At 46.7% G+C, this 16,436-nt stretch overlaps 1 protein-coding gene across 3 annotated transcripts in view; it reads left to right on the plus strand.

The window, feature by feature from the left end:
* The window catches only part of INSR (insulin receptor), a 187,395-nt gene extending 176,043 nt beyond the window's left edge, over positions 1-11,352 (plus strand). For all 3 annotated transcript variants that reach the window (XM_037994474.2, XM_037994475.2, XM_037994476.2), the window contains 5 exons: positions 86-196; positions 303-462; positions 2,354-2,483; positions 3,967-4,101; positions 6,162-11,352. In XM_037994474.2, the coding sequence (XP_037850402.2) occupies positions 86-196; positions 303-462; positions 2,354-2,483; positions 3,967-4,101; positions 6,162-6,516 (891 nt within the window). In that variant the 3' untranslated portion in view covers positions 6,517-11,352. The remainder of the gene's footprint in view (positions 1-85; positions 197-302; positions 463-2,353; positions 2,484-3,966; positions 4,102-6,161) is intronic.
* Positions 11,353-16,436: the final 5,084 nt, after the last annotated feature.

Consider the following 16,436-nt stretch of genomic DNA (forward strand, 5'->3'; position numbering starts at 1 on the left):
GTGTGACATAGACACCAGGCAGGGAGAACCTTGGCGAGTCGAATCACAGACCCTCCTCCAAGAACCCTGGTGGCTTGCTCTGCAGGTGCGCCTCCTGGGAGTGGTGTCCAAGGGCCAGCCCACGCTGGTGGTGATGGAGCTGATGGCTCACGGAGACCTGAAGAGCTACCTCCGTTCTCTGCGGCCAGAGGCTGAGGTGAGCTGCCTCGGGGGGACCCAGCGGGGTACTCGGTGGGGCGCCTGCTCCCAGCCTCCTCAAATCCCAGTGCTGCTGAAACACCAACCCCATGTTTCGGTTTTAGAATAATCCTGGCCGCCCTCCCCCTACCCTGCAAGAGATGATTCAGATGGCGGCAGAGATTGCTGACGGGATGGCCTACCTGAATGCCAAGAAGTTTGTGCATCGGGACCTGGCAGCGAGAAACTGCATGGTTGCCCACGATTTTACTGTCAAAATTGGAGGTTCGTCTGGCTTTCTGCTTTGAAAACGTAATGACCCACGACAGGTTTGATTTCAGAAGGAAGTTGTCTATAATGAGCCGCTAAGTCTTTTCTGATAGTATAAAAGGGGCAGGATACTTCTTTTTGTTTTTGTTTTTTGGTTTTTTGTTTTGTTTTGTTTTGTTTCCTTTTGTTTGTTTGTTTTGAGATGGAGTCTTACTCTTTCGCCCAGGCTGGAGTGCAGTGGTGCAATCTTGGCTCACTGCAACCTCCGCCTCCCAGGTTCAAGTGATTCACCTGCCTCAGCCTCCCGAGTAGCTGGGACTATGGGTGTGCACCACCACGCTTGGCTAATTTTTGTATTTTTAGTGGAGACGGGGTTTCACCACGTTGGCCAGGATAGTCTTGATTTCCTGACCTCGTGATCCTCCTGCCTCGGCCTCCCAAAGTGCTGGGATTACAGGTGTGAGCCACCGCACTGGCTTTTTTTTTTCTTTCTTTTTTATGAGATGGAGTCTTGCTCTGTCACCCAGGCTGGAGTGCAGTGACAGGATCTCGGCTCACTGAAACCTCCACCTCTCAGGTTCAAGCGATTCTCTCACCTTAGTCTCCCAAGTAGCTGGGATTACAGGCGTGCGCCACCACACCCAGCTAATTTTTGTATTTTTAGTAGAGATGGAGTTTCACCGTGTTGGCCAGGATGGTCTCAAACTCCTGACCTCAAATGATCCACCTGTGTTGGCCTCCCAAAGCACTGGGATTACAGGCATGAGCCACTGTGCCTGGCCTGGGCAAGATTTTGGATGGGGACCGCCCCCACCAGGCTGTCATTTAATTGCATGTATTGATAAACTCATTTACCCATTCACTTCTTTAAAAGATATGTTTGTAGGACCGGGGGCCCCACCTGTAATCTCAGTGCTTTGGAAGGCCAAGGTGTGAGGACTGCTTGAGTCCAGGAGTTTGAGACCAGCCTGGGCAACATAGTGAGACTCCATCTCTATGAAAAATTTTTTTAAAAAGGGGTGTGGTGGTGCACATCTGTGGTCCCAGCTACTCAGGAGGCTAGGGTGGGAGGATTGCTTGAGCCCAGGAGGTGGAGGCTGCAGTGAGCTGTGACTGCATCACTGCACTCCAGCCTGGGCAATAGTGAGACACTATTTCAAAAAAACAAACAAAAAAGGAATATAGAGGGGACCAGAGCAGCATGAGATGTGAGGTTGAGGACAGAGGCAGAAACCAGACCCAGAAGGACCTTGTATGTCACAGCAAGTCATCTCGACATTATCTTACATTAGCAAGGGGCAGCAGGAAGTGATATGATTCTATTTATGACTCAAAAAGACATCTCCTGGCCAGGCGCAGTGGCTCACAGCTGTAATCCCAGCACTTTGAGAGGCTGAGGCGGGCGGATTACTGGAGGTCAGGAGTTCAAGACCAGCCTGGTCAACATGGTGAAACCCCATCTCTACTCAAAATACAAAACATTAGCTAGACATGGTGGCAGAGAGCTGTAATCCCAGCTACTCAGGAGGCTGAGTCAGTAGAATTGCTTGAATCAGGGAGGTAGAGGTTGCAGTGAACTGAGATCGCACCACCGCACTCCAGCCTGGAGGACAGAGTGAGACTCCATATTTAAAAAAAAAAAAAAGGGAAAGAAAGAAAAATGTAGCTTCTTTGTCATTTGGTACCTTCTTTTCCCTCCCTTTAAATAGTAGCCCATCTTCCCCCTTCACTTCCCCATGTGCACCCTCAGAATCCCTTCTTACTGGATTTGGCTACTACCCAGGTGAGCGCACACCAGGGCCAGGTGAACCCCTCTTAGGGCTCCATGAGAGGTGGGGCAGTCAAGATGGCAGATGGTAGGACCAAGGCTGAAGGTTAAGAGCATGTGAATTATTTGTGTTGTCAGACTTCGGAATGACCAGAGACATCTATGAAACGGATTACTACCGGAAAGGGGGCAAGGGTCTGCTCCCTGTACGGTGGATGGCGCCGGAGTCCCTGAAGGATGGGGTCTTTACCACTTCTTCTGACATGTGGTGAGTTGTGTGTGGAGGGGTGGACGGACGCTGGGCTTGAATTCCAGGTGCTAGTAACAGCCAAGAGCGGGGGAAGGAAGCCTGCCATCCTCCTGGACCCCCAATCAAGGAAAGGAAGGCAGCGTCCTGTCTGAGGACCTTCCCATGGCCACTCTTATGTCCTGATTAATCCTGTAGGCATTGTGAACCCCGAAAATCTGAGACAGGTCTCAGTTAATTTAGGAAGGTTATTTTGCCAAGGTTGAGGACACGTGCTCATGACACAGCCTCAGGAGATCCCGACCACATGTGCCCAAAGTGGTCAGGGCACAGCTTGGTTTTATACATATATTTTAGGGAGACGTGAGACATCAATCAACATATGCAAGATGACCATTGGTTGGGTCTGGAAAGGCGGGACAACTCGAAGCGGGGAGGGGTCTTCCAGGTCATAGGTAGATAAGAGACGAATGGTTGCATTCTTTTGAGTTTCTAATGAGTCTCTCCAAAGGAGCCAATCAGATATGAATGTTTCTCAGTGAGCAGAGGGGGGACTTTGAATAGAGTGGGAGGCAAGTGTGTTCAAGCAGTTCCCAGCTGGACTTTTTCCTTGAGTTTAGTGATTTGGGGGCCCCAAGATTGATTTTCCTTCCATAGCATTTATGGACTGCAGCATGAATTGTTTTATTAACTGGCCAACCATGTTCTCGCAAACCAAGAGATGTGTTTGTGTGTTTGTGTGTGTGTGTGCGCGTGTGTTTGTGTGTGTATTTGTATGTGTGTGAGCGTGTGTGTGTGTTTGTGTGTATGTGTATGCATATGTGTTTGCGTGTTTGTGTATTAAACGTGTGTGTGTTTGTGTGCGTGTGTGCGTGCATGTGTTTGCATGTGTGTTTGTGTGTGTGCTAGTTTGCCTGTGTGTGTGTTTGCGTGTTTGTGTGTATTTGCATGTGTGTGCATGTGCCTGCGTTTGCGTGTGTGTGTGTTTATTTGCATGTGTGCATGCGTGTTTGCATGTGTTTGTGTGTATTTGCATGTGTGTGCACGTGTTTGCCTGTATGTGTATGCGTATGTGTGGGTGTGTTTGTGTGTATTAAATGTGTGCCTGTGTTTGTGTGCGTGTGTGTTTGTGTGCATGTGTGTGCATGTGTGTTTGCGTGTGTATACTAGTTTGTGTGTGTGTTTGCATGTGTTTGTATTTGCATGTGTGTGCACGTGTGTGTTTGCATGTTTGTGTATTTGCATGTGTGCACACGTGTTTGCGTGTGTGTCCTAGTTTGCCTGTGTGTGTGTTTGCGTGTGTTTGTGTGTGTGTTTGCGTGCATGTGTTTGCATGTGTGTTTGTGTGTTTTTGCGTGGGTGCGCGTGTGTTTGTGTGTGCGCATGTGTTTGCATGTGTGTTTGCGTGTGTTGTGTGCTAGTTTGCCTGTGTGCGTGTGTGTGTGTGTTTGCGTGTGTGTGTGTGAATGGTTTCTTTGTTACTACTCTCAACTGTCATTGGCAGGTCCTTTGGCGTGGTCCTTTGGGAAATCACCAGCTTGGCAGAACAGCCTTACCAAGGCCTGTCTAATGAACAGGTGTTGAAATTTGTCATGGACGGAGGGTATCTGGATCAACCCGACAACTGTCCAGAGAGAGTGTAAGTGTAGAAAGGGTTTGAGGTGTGTGAGGTGTCCATTGAAAGGGTATTGCCCTTTACACGTGTGCTTGGTTTTGCCTTTCCTATGTCTACACGCTCACTGTGTTTGCATGCTATATGTTACAGGTGTGTTTGTGTTTGCATAGCTTGTCTTTACATGCGTGTATACATTTGCATATTGCATGGTGGTACACACACTTGAGTTTCCATATGTGCTACATGTATGCTTGTTTGCATATTATATATTTACATAGGTATTTATGTTTGCATACTATATGTTTACATGTACATCAGCATATGGCACATGTACACCTTGTTTACATATCTTTATAAGCACACGTGTTTACATATGTGCTTGTTTACATATTATGTCTTTACTGGCATGCTTGTGTTCGCAAATCATAAGATTTTCCTGCATATTGTATAGTTGGAATGTTGCACAAGAAACCCATAGTGGTAGTTATCTTGGGAGAAGGGAACTGGAGACCTGGGGTTGGGGGAGCAAGACCTATGTTTGGCTATTAATTATTTATACGCTGAAAATTTTGTCAGGTGGCTGGGAATGGGTGGCTGTAATCCCAGCAATTTGGGAGACCGAGGCGAACAGATCACCTGAGGTCAGGAGTTCAAGACCAGCCTGGCCAACATGGTGAAACCCCATCTCTATTAGAAATACAAAAATTACCTGGGTGTGGTGGTGGGCACCTATAATCCCAGCTACTCAGGAGGCTGAGGCAGGAGAATTGCTTGAATCCCGGAGGCAGAGGTTGCAGTGAGCAGAGACTGTGCCATTGCACAGCAGCCTAGGTGACAGAGCGAGATTCTGTCTCAAAAACAAACACAGACACACAAAAATGTTGTCAGGCATACATATTAGTATTCCCCCCTCCAAATGTACGTATATATATATTTAGATGAAGTCTCGCTCTGTCACCCAGGCTGGTAGAGTGCAGTGCTGCAATCACAGCTCACTGCAACCTTGAATTCCTGGACTCAGCCTCCTGGCTCAGCCTCCCAAAGTGCTGGGATTACTCTTGATCCAGTTTTGAAATGAGGCAACCCTTTTCAAAACCATCTTTCGGCCGGGCACGATGGCTGACGCCTGTAATCCCAGCACTTTGGGAGGCCGAGGCCGGCAGATCATGAATTCAGGAGACCGAGACCATCCTGGCTAACATGGTGAAACCCTGTCTCTACTAAAAATACAAAAAATTAGCTGGGCGTGGTGGCGGGCGCCTGTAGTCCCAGCTACTCGGGAGGCTGAGGTAGGAGAATGGCATGAACCTGGGAGGCGGAGCTGGCAGTGAGCCGAGATCGCGCCACTGCACTCCAGCCTGGGTGACAGAGCGAGACTCTGTCTCAAAAAAAAAAAAAAAAAAAAATTCAGGCTGGACAGGATGGCTCATGCCTGTAATCTCAGCACTTTGGGAGGTTGAGGCAGGAGGATTGCTTGAGCCCAGGGGTTCAAGGCTGCAATGAGCTATGATTGTGCCACTGCACTCCATCCTGGATGACAACATGAGAAACCCTGTCTCAAAAAAAAAAAAAAAAAAGGAAGGGAAAAAAAAGTGGCCAGGCATGGTGGCTCACGCCTATAATCCCAGCATCTTGGGAGGCCAAGGTGGGTGGATCACTTGAGCCTAGAGTTTGAGACCAGCCTGGGCAACATAGCAAAGCCCTGTCTCTGCAAAACATAGAAAAATTAGCTAGGCATGGTGGTGCACACTTGTGGTCCCAGCTACTTGGGAGGCCAGATGAGAGGATTGCTTGAGCCTAGGAGGCAGAGGCTGCAGTGAGCTATGATCATGCCACTGCACTCCAGCCTGGGTAATAGAATGAGACCCTGTGTCCAAAAAAAGGAGAAAAGCAAAAAGAAAACGCCATCTCTCAGAACCTCCAGCATTGCTATTTCTGCCTTGACAATTGTCCACACACGCAGCCAGCATCTGATGTGAACACGTGTGGTCCGTGGGTGTTGGCTGCAGGGACGAGGGTAGGGGTTGGGAGGATGCTTGGCTGGGCCCCTAGACTCACCCAAGACGTGTCCTTCTGCCCCGCAGCACTGACCTCATGCGCATGTGCTGGCAATTCAACCCCAAGATGAGGCCAACCTTCCTGGAGATCGTCAACCTGCTCAAGGACGACCTGCACCCCAGCTTTCCGGAGGTGTCGTTCTTTCACAGCGAGGAGAACAAGGCTCCCGAGAGTGAGGAGCTGGAGATGGAGTTTGAGGACATGGAGAACGTGCCCCTGGACCGTTCCTCGCACTGTCAGAGGGAGGAGGCGGGGGGCCGGGATGGAGGGTCCTCGCTGGGTTTCAAGCGGAGCTACGAGGAACACATCCCTTACACCCACATGAACGGAGGCAAGAAAAACGGGCGGATTCTGACCTTGCCTCGGTCCAATCCTTCCTAACAGTGCCTACCGCGGCGGGGACGGGCAGGGGTTCCCATTGTCACTTTCCTCTGGTTTGAAAGCCTCTGGAAAACTCAGGATTCTCACGACTCTACCACGTCCAATGGAGTTCAGAGATCGTTCCTATACATTTCTGTTCATCTTAAGATGGACTCGTTTGGTTGCCAATTTAACTAGTCCCGCAGAGGATTTAACTGCTGCCCTTTTGGGGCAACGACGGTTTCAAACCAGGATTTTGTGTTTTTTCGTTTTTCCCTCTCTCCCCCCAGCAGATGGAAGACAGCACTTGTTTTTACAAATTCTTTTTTGTTTGTTTGTTTGTTTGTTTTTTGCTGGTGTCTGAGCTGCAGTAAAAAAGATAAAACTTCTTGTCTGTGAACAAAAGTTCGAAAGAAAAAAAACAAAACAAAAATACCCAGCCCTGTTCCAGGAGAATTTCAAGCTTTACAGGTTGGGCTTCAATGAAGGCGGCTTTTTTTTTTTTTTTTTTTTTTTTCCCTCATCCAGGCTGAAGGATTTCTTTTTTTTTTTTTTTTCTTTACCAGATCAGTTCCTCAAATTGACCAATAGCTGCTGCTGCTTTCATACTTTGGATAAGGGTCTGTGGTCCCAGCGTGTGCTCACGTGTGTATGCGTGTGTGTGTCCATTCGACACGGCTGATGTGTGTGCAAAGTATCCTTGCGGAGTTGATGCTTTGGGAATTGGCTCATGAAGGTTCTTCTCAAGGGTGCGAGCTCATGTCCCCCTCTCTCCTTCCTTCTCATCGACTGGGAGACTGTACTCCCGACAGATTCTTCTTGTGTCAGAAGTCTAGCCTCAGGTTTCTACCCTCCTTTCACGTCGGTGGAAAGATGCTTTTTGGGAGCCAAGGGAGGAACATTTCATTTGGAGTGATTATGAATCTTTTCAAGACCAAACCAAGCTAGGACATTAAAAAAGAAAGAAAGAAAGGAAAAACAAAATAGAAAAAGGAAAAAAAAAAAAAAAAAAAGGAAGAACTGAGATGACAGAGTTTTGAGAATATATTTGTAACATATTTAATTTTTAAAGTCTCTGGTATTAGCCTCATAAGTTATTGACTATTCCCCGGGGTTGGCGGGGAGTGGAGACGTGAGTTGGTCTGCCTGTTGTGGGGCCGGGAACGGGAGGGAGTGAGGCACAAGTGGCCTCTTTGTTTGGTCTTAAAGGCATCCATTTCTGGGAATGAAGCCACGTTCGCTGCTAACACTTTTGGACGCTGTGAGGCCACGTGGAGTGTGTGGGAGACTAGGTTTTGTGGATGGTCTCGTTCAGGTACCGGGTCTGCTGGAAGGTTCCTGTTCGGATAAGCTGGTAGCTACCTAGCTCTGAGCCTGCCTTCAAGAACACCCGTGTTCATCCTCTGGTTCTCTGTGTGTACCTCTCGTGGCGTTTCCTCTCCTGGGTGTGAACATCCTACCGTTATTGTGCAAACACAAGAACATCAGATCCCAAAGATCAACAACCTGGATGGATTTGGGGAACATCTAAGCAATAAAAGAGAGAGGTGCACTGAGAGTACATCTGGCTCCCCTCCACCCTGAGAGCATCCGATGGTCCTCAGTACTGAACTCCTGGAAGCTGCTCTGAGCCCGGTGACCTCATCTGGGCCAGGTGTGGTGCCTGAGCAGAATGCGCAGACACTTACGATGTTGCAGTCCCTAAGAGAGTAGAGTCTGGAGGAGAAACCGTGAAAAAGACCTTTCGCACCACCAAGAACTTCCGAATGGGCGTGAATCCACCGTTTCTTCTCTTTGCGAAAAGAACCACCACAGCTGCTCAAAGAACACAGTGAACTCATCACTTTGGTTCATCAAAAAATCATCACCCATGCGCTATTCCTGAGTGCATTTTCTTACAACTTTTTGACTGCTTCCTTTTCTTCTCTTGAGAGTTGTGGGCTTAAGAATGGGATCGAGTCATAATGGCAACCTCCAAGCCCTCTCAATTCTTGATTAAGAACACAGGTAGACACGAATCCCAATTGTCTATTGCTATCTTATTTATATGATTCGAGAAATTACAGCATGTAAAAATATTGCTGAGACGCCTCAGTGATTGGGTACAAGGAGCAAGAGTACAGAAATTATTTTTGCCAAATTTATTTTGTAAATATGAGGGTCTGTACGTAAATTAAAAAAAAAAAAAAACACGTAGATCTAGGTATTTTGTTCTCTTCCTAGTAAATTTGTAGTGGTCGTATACTACACTAGCTGCAATTTTCACATTTTTCTAATTCAGAAAAGTTTTTCTTATATTAGGGGAAAAAGTATTTATTTTAATATATAAAATCACTCTGAAAATCACTCTCATAAAAAACGGAGCGCATGTACATTTTTATCAAAGAAAAATAAACAGGTGAATGGGGGACAGTGATTTTTGTTTTTCAGCACAGTCTACCTCAGTGTATTGTTAAGAGGTGATTCAATCACAGACATCTTCGAGATTTCAGAATTCTACCTGGAACCGGTCTGAATCCGGGCACATGTGGATCAGCTGATTCGAATGCCAAGGACCAGCAAGAATTTTGAGGGAGGGAGTTGGGATGGAGAAGGTATGGCTTTTATGTGAGCATAGATCCTTTTCTTCCTTGGCTGGTAATATTCTTCTCTGAATTTAATCTTCCTTTAAAAAAAAAAAATCCTCCATCTACTGTCACTATGTTCCCCAAGCATACACTAAGTTCCAGGCCATCATGATGTATCTGATCTATGAGGTACGCCCGCAAGGTGTACCTTCCTTTGGTGAGAGATGGCTGCTGGGGCAAAGACGGGCTTTGATTCAGAACAAGCATTCCCACCTGTTCCATGGAATTTCCCTGAAGTGAGCACAAAGGTGCCCTGGGCTCCCCGATGGTTTATCCCCACTCCTTTCAGGCTGGTGATACACCTCACACACAAACACCTAACACAATGTCTTTTAAAATTCTCCAAGTGGGATGGGAGCATGTGCGGGAAATTCCAATCCAAACCCATTAATGTGCTGAACACCCCTTTTTTTTTTTTTTTTTTTTTTTTTTTTTTTTTGCAACAACACCTTGGATCTCTGTGTTGGGGTTGAATTGACCTCAAGCTGATATTGTTGAACCTTGTGCAGCTTTGATAACCCATGCAAGAGTCTAGGCAGGGCCAGTGGGGCCCAAATCTTGCTGCTCTGGTACTTTTAGGCACTGCCCTTGCAGACTCAGCTTTCTCCACCCGCCCTGGAGAAAGGTAGGGTGCTGGGCCTGCCCCTTGCAAATGGGGTTCACCAGTTTCATTTATTTGACTCTACTGCCACAGTGAAAAGAGCAAACAGCTCTTGGGTTGCAAGCCTCTTTTGACATTAGGAAATGCTGACTTTGTAACAATAAAACTTTGGTTCTAGACAGACATGGTTGTCCTGGGAGTTTGTAGTGTTAAATTACAACAACAACAACAACAACAAAAAGCAACAAAACCAGCTTAGGGTAACACTTTTTGTTGCTTGTTTTTAAAGATGTCTCACTATGATTAAAAGCCTTTTCATTCATGTACTGAAAGCCACACAGGAGTTTCTTCTTCCAGGAGGAGAATACTAAGCACGTCACTTTCTCTCTGCATTGGTGATGTCAAATACGCATCAGAAAATGTTCAGGTTTCGGGAGCTGTCCTAGGTGCTGTTCCGTCATTGGAAGTAGTGAGAAGGAGGAGCACTGCTGCTTGTCTGGATATAGGCTGAGGACGATGGAGAGAAGCTGTGGGAACTGACATAAGGGTCTGCCCAGGTCATCCTGCGACCCTGGGGACTATGTTACCAATTGATGGACAGATCTTTCACTGTATCCTACCAGGGCAGGTAGTCCACCAAGAAATGTGTTTATTGGGTTGGGAAGTGTTTATCTGTAGTCCCCTGTAACACTTGTGGACGAGCAGGAGCATCATCAGGGTATGACTTGCGCTGGCCATCCTGGTAAATGGATGTGCTGTAGTCCCAGCAGTAATCATTTCTCTACTTCACAGTGGGTGGAAGTTTAGGGTTAAATGTCCTTTGCATGCCACCTGGTGAGTCCTTGACACCTTAGGCTCTTCAGAAACGATGGTTTTGTTGAGGATGGGGAACAGGGAATGCCAATTTTATATTCGTGGTACACATAGAGGGGTGTCACTTCAGAAAATCTTCTAGCATGTTCTTCAGAATATTAATTTATATGAGAGGTGAGGTTGGAAATGAAAAGAACAGGTCAGCACTTTTTTTTTTCCCCCTAGAACATACAAAAGAACATGGTGGACTTTCAGGGGGCTGCAACAGAAGGTGACTATTTCCTTAAGGGTCCTCAAGAAATCGGGTTGGGGGAAGGGGACACAACGGCTTTTCGAGCTTACTGTTACCTTCTGATCCCAGTCAGTGTCCAGAACCAGCCACCAGCCAAATTTCTATCTGGGTGTGGGCCACTGAAAATCCTTGTTAAAAACCAGATCTGGGGCTCTTGGTCCCATTGGAGAAGGAAGGAAGAGCCTCAAAATAAGTGTGCATCCATGCACATATTCAGGAACAGCTTGTTTAGTCTTTACACTTTGCCTCAAAGTTGCTGCTCCTCGTCCCTTTGTGTGCCTGGGTGGCCTCAGCCCTGCATGTGGGCAACGCAGGATCAAATATGCTGCAGCTTTTGCAGAAAACAACTCAGAAACAAAACCCACCAACAGCTCCATTATTATTTTTTCAATGTTTTCCTACAAGAGCCAAGTAGCACCATGTACAGAAGATGCCTTTTTTTTTTTTTTTTTGGAATATTGAAATCGTTCTGCATGTAAAATATGAGATAATGACCTGTTTATATTAAAATTCTGATTAAATTATCTGAGAATACGCTTGTTTTTGTGTGGTGTCCCAGTAAGGACCTGTCGTGTGGTGGGAGGATGTGTCTATGAGTTGGTTTGTGTGAAGGAAAACCTCTTGGAATTTGTGGGTACCTTTTTTTTAGAGGAGAAAAACACCTAGATTCTTCCACACATGAAAAGAGGTTAAATAATTGCTACCAGCGGAGTTGATGACTCGCAGGGACATACCGGTATGACCAAACTGGCGGTTTAAATATCGCACTATTTCCATACTATTTGGTAAGTAAGCGCTTCCCCAGGGGCTCCCAGACCTCCCCATGGTGCAACCACTCAAGGGTTCACTCCGAGAATACCAACGAACCGTCAAGATCTTGCTTTATTCTGACATGCGGGAAACTCACACGTTAAATACTGTCCATGTCATCCCGGGAGTGGAGACCTATTACCAGATTGGGTGGACAGGTGAGTGATCATGGGTTTGACCATGGGATTGAAAGCCTTTTGAACAGTCTTGAGCTATCATGCACAGTACGGAGTGTAGTGGGTTGGGAGACAGACTCCTCACCTTCTGTTCCTTGAGTGCTTTCGAATGAGTCACGTCACTTCACATGTTAATTTTTGCTACAGCCCCAGAACTTAGTGGCTTAAAACAGCAACCATTTATTTCTTTTCTTCTTTCTTTTTCTTTTTTTTTTTTTTTTATGTGTGTGTGTTTGTGTTTTGAGATAGAGTCTCGCTCTGTCACCCAGGCTGGAGGACAGTGGTGCGATGTCGGTTCACTGCAACTCTGTCTCTTGGGTTCAAGCAATTCTCCTGACTCAGCCTCCTGAGTAGCTGGGATTACAGGCATGCACACCATGCCCAGCTAATTTTGTATTTTTAGTAGAGACGGGGTTTCACCATGTTGGCCAGGCTGGTCTCAAGCCAGCCTGGCCTCAGGTGATCCGCCCACCTCGGCCTCCCAAAGTGCTGGGATTACAGGTATGAGCCACCACATCCAGCGTTATTATTATTATTATCATTATTATTACTATTTTTGTATTTTTAGTAGAGATGGGTTTTCGCCATGTTGCCCAGGCGGGTCTCAAACTCCTGATCTCAAGTGATCTGCCCGCCTCGGCCTCCCAAAGTGCTGAGATTACAGGCATAAGCCACGGTGCCTGGCCTGTTTCTTACAGTTCTATATGTTGGTTGGGCGGTTCTTCCAGGAACAGCCTCGCTCCTGTGCTGAGGCCTCTGCTGGGAGAGCCAGGATTGCTTATCTTCCAGGAGGTTCAGGCTTGTTTGTATGGTGGTGGTTGCAAGGACATCCAGTCGGAAGAAACAAAAAGCCCCCAAATGCAAATGTTTTCCAAACGTCTGCTCATGTGGTATTTGCTACTGTCCCATTGCCCAAAGTAAGTCCCATGGCCAAACCCAGAGTCAGCTTTGAAGAGGACTGTCCAAGGATGCAGATAAAAAGTGATGTGAACCAACTAAAGTCCAATCCTGCAAAATCTTCCACTCCTTTACCCTCCTATCATTAATATTATTATTTTTAATAATGTAAAGGGGGGTCAGGTGTGGTGGCTCACGCCTGTAATTTCAGCACTTTGGGAGGCCGAGGCAGGCCGATCACAAGATTAGGAGATCGAGACCATCCTGGCCAACATGGTGAAACCCCGTCTCTACTAAAAACACAAAAATTAGCTGGGTGTGGTGGCGTGCACCTGTAGTCCCAGCTACTCGGGAGGCTGAGGCAGGAGTATCACTAGAACCTGGGAGGAGGCAGAGGTTGCAGTGAGCTGAGATCACGTCACTGCACTCCAGCCTGGCGACAGAGCAAGACTCTGTCTCAAAAATAAAAAATAAAATAAATACTGCTACTACCGGTAATAATATAAAGGTAAAGTTCTCACTTTACCCTCCTATTATTATTATTTTTTCCTTGTGTTTTAGATGGGAGAAATAGCAGTATGGATGATGACGGGGATAATCTAGTCATCAGAGGGAAAAGAGATGAAGGCAGGGGATTACTAGATCTATGTCCTTGAGATGAAGGCAGGGCATTACTAGATCTATGTCCTTAAGCAAACAAGTGATGATGAGATCGACGGCACAGGTGGAGGGGTTGACCTAAGCTAAAGTACAAAGTATGTGGGCTGTGGAATCTCTCCCTCCCAAAGGCAATGGAACTCAATCCCCCACTCCCTCCAGGCGGTCTCTGGATTTCTTCAGACCACCTACCTCCAGCTGGTGGTGGTCTGAGCTGGGCCATCGAAAGTTGAGGTTATCGAATATGGGTTTCTCCATTATCCCGGGAGCTTTCCAGAGCCTGCATGAAAGTCGCCTCTGAAGTCTTCACATTCCTCCAAACTCTGGCCCAGAGTTCCGCAGTATGGGGTTGTTGAATTAGCCCGAAGAGACACAAAGCAACTAACTGCTAAATTAGCCAGGCACGGTGGTGCACACCTGTAGTCCCAGCTACTCAGGAGGCTGAAGAGGGAGGACTCCTTGAGCCCAGGAGCTGCAGGCTGCAGTGAGCTATGATTGTACTACTGTACTCCAGCCTGGGCAACAGAGTGAGACACTGTCTCTAAAAATAAACAAAAAACCTCAACTAAATAAAACGTGCATGTTTTCTCTTGTTAATCTGTCTGGTTTTACAAAGGGCGGTGGTCCTAACCCTGGGCTCTGGAATCCCAACATTCGTTCGAGCTCTCGCCCCTCCTCCTTTCTGCTCCCAGTTCTCTGCCATCCAGCTAGCAGGCTGATCATGGCCCACAGAGGCCCTACCCTCTTATTATTGATGATAGACCTTACTTGATATGACCATGGCGAAGATTAAATGAGGTAACATTGATTTTTCATCCTCCCTCCAGGATGGACGTTCCTATATCCCCAAGTCCCTCCAAGTTCCCTGTTCTCCAAGAAATCGATGCTACTTCTTATTGGCTGTGGTGGCAGCGTAAAGTCGGCTTCCTTGGGTTTGTGAAATTCAATATAAGTCTCTTGGAAAATTGAAAATGCTTTTCTCCCAAGGAAAGCTCATCAAGGAAGGCATGAGTCTCAGGGAGGGTGGATGGCCGTGTGGTCTCTGCGCAGAGGAGCCACTTGGATTCCTTGAAACCCCCGGCTGAGTGATCACAGCACCATTTGGAAGAGTTGCTGGGGACGTGGCCTGGAGTGGGGAGTGTCTGCACTGGGTTCCTGGAGCTGCCTCCTGGGCCTTGGGTGCTTAACAGAATCCCACTTATTAAAAACAAAGGCGTGTCTGTCTAAGCCAAACCCAGGCCTCCTCAGTGAGTATCTATGGGGCAGGGCCTGGTGAAGGGGTGACCTGCCCCTCCACACCTGTGGGCGTTTCTCGTTAGGTGGAACGAGAGACTTGAGAAAAGAAGTGAGACACAGAGACAAAGTATAGAGAAAGAAAAAGTGGGCCCCGGGGACCGGCGCTGCCTGGGAACTTGCATTTTAACAACTTCCCCTTCCCCCTGGTGGACTCAGCTGACTCGGGACAAGAACACATTCTACCTTTGCCTGTGTAGGGGATCAAAATAGGCCACTCCAAAGCATGCCACTTTTGACCAGGCATGGTGGCTCACACCTGTAATCCCAGCACTTCGGGAGGCCAAGGCAGGCGGATCACCTGAGGTCACGAGTTCAGAACCAGCCAGGCCCCAACGTGGTGAAACCCTGTCTCTAACTAAAAATACAAAAATTAACTGAGTGTGGTGGTGCACGCCTGTAATCCCAGATACTTGGGAGGCTGAGGCAGGAGAATCACTTGAGCCCGGGAGGCGGAGGTGGCAGTGAGCCGAGGTTGTGCTACTGCACTCCAGCCTGGGTGACAGAGCGAGACTCTGTCTCAAAATAAATAAATGAATGAATGAATGAATAAATAAATAAATAAATAAATAAATAAATAAATAAGATAAAAATAAAAAGTAAGAAAAGCACAACAAAAACATTTCACAACAAGAAAGTATGCCACTTTGACACATTTTCGTTATTTTGAGTTAAAGATGCTTGAAAAATAGCAAATGCAAGAAGGACACTCTGGCTTGCCTTTTTCTTCTTGAAAGCAGGAGATGAAACTACCATATTACATTTTGTCCAACCTAGTACATAAGCATTTGGCTCCAGCTGCTACTTTAGGTCTTCATTTTTCTTACAAAGGCTCCCATGCACATGTAAAAATTGCTAAATGAAGACCAGGCATGGTGACTCAGGTCTGTAATTCCTCCACTTTAGGAGGCCAGGGCAGGAGGATCACTTGAGGCCAGGAGTTCAAGACCAGCCTGGGCAACATAGAGAGACCCTATCTCTAAAAAATTTTTTAAAAATTAGCCAGGCACAGTAGTGCACACCTGTAGTCCCAGCTACTCAGGAGACTGAAGAGGGAGGACTCCTTGAGCCCAGGAATTGCAGCCTGCAGTGAGCTATGATTGTGCCACTGTACTCCAGCCTGGGCGACGGAGTGAGACACTGTCTCTAAAAATAAACAAAAATCCTCAACTAAATAAAATGTGTATGTTTTCTCTTGTTAATCTGTCTTATGTCAGTCCCAGTCAGAGACTCTAAGCGGGTGACAGGGAAAGGTTACTTCACTTGACCCCCAAAATATTATATTTGTCTTAGTGGTTCAAGTGAGCTCCCAGAAGCCCTCTGCCTCATTTTGAGCCATGGCTCTCCTATGATTAGTTGTATGAATCTCCCTAGGTATGGGGATGAAAGTGGTCCCTGTTTCTTCGGGCTGTTGTGGGACATAAAATAAATTTGTGCTGTGTGTAAAGCACTTACACAGGGCATGGCTAAAGTAATTGATGGTGACAAAAACCAGAACATGGGTTTCCTATGGAGGGGTAATGGGATCTTGGTTGCAAAGGGGTACATGGGAAGTTTCTGGGGTGATGTACCTTGTTCTGTACCTTCACTGAGGTAGCAATTACACAGGTATATGCATTTATCAATTCACTGAGCTGTACGCTTAAAACCTATCCCTTTTATTGTATGTAAATTATATCTCAGTTAAAAGAGGTTGCCTGGCACACAGTAAACACTTAGTATGTGTCAATTGTTGCTTCCACCAGCATTATCATCATCAGCATCGTCATAATTAT

This window comes from Chlorocebus sabaeus, chromosome 6 (genome assembly GCF_047675955.1).
Source record: "Chlorocebus sabaeus isolate Y175 chromosome 6, mChlSab1.0.hap1, whole genome shotgun sequence".
Taxonomy (NCBI): Eukaryota; Metazoa; Chordata; class Mammalia; order Primates; family Cercopithecidae; genus Chlorocebus; species Chlorocebus sabaeus.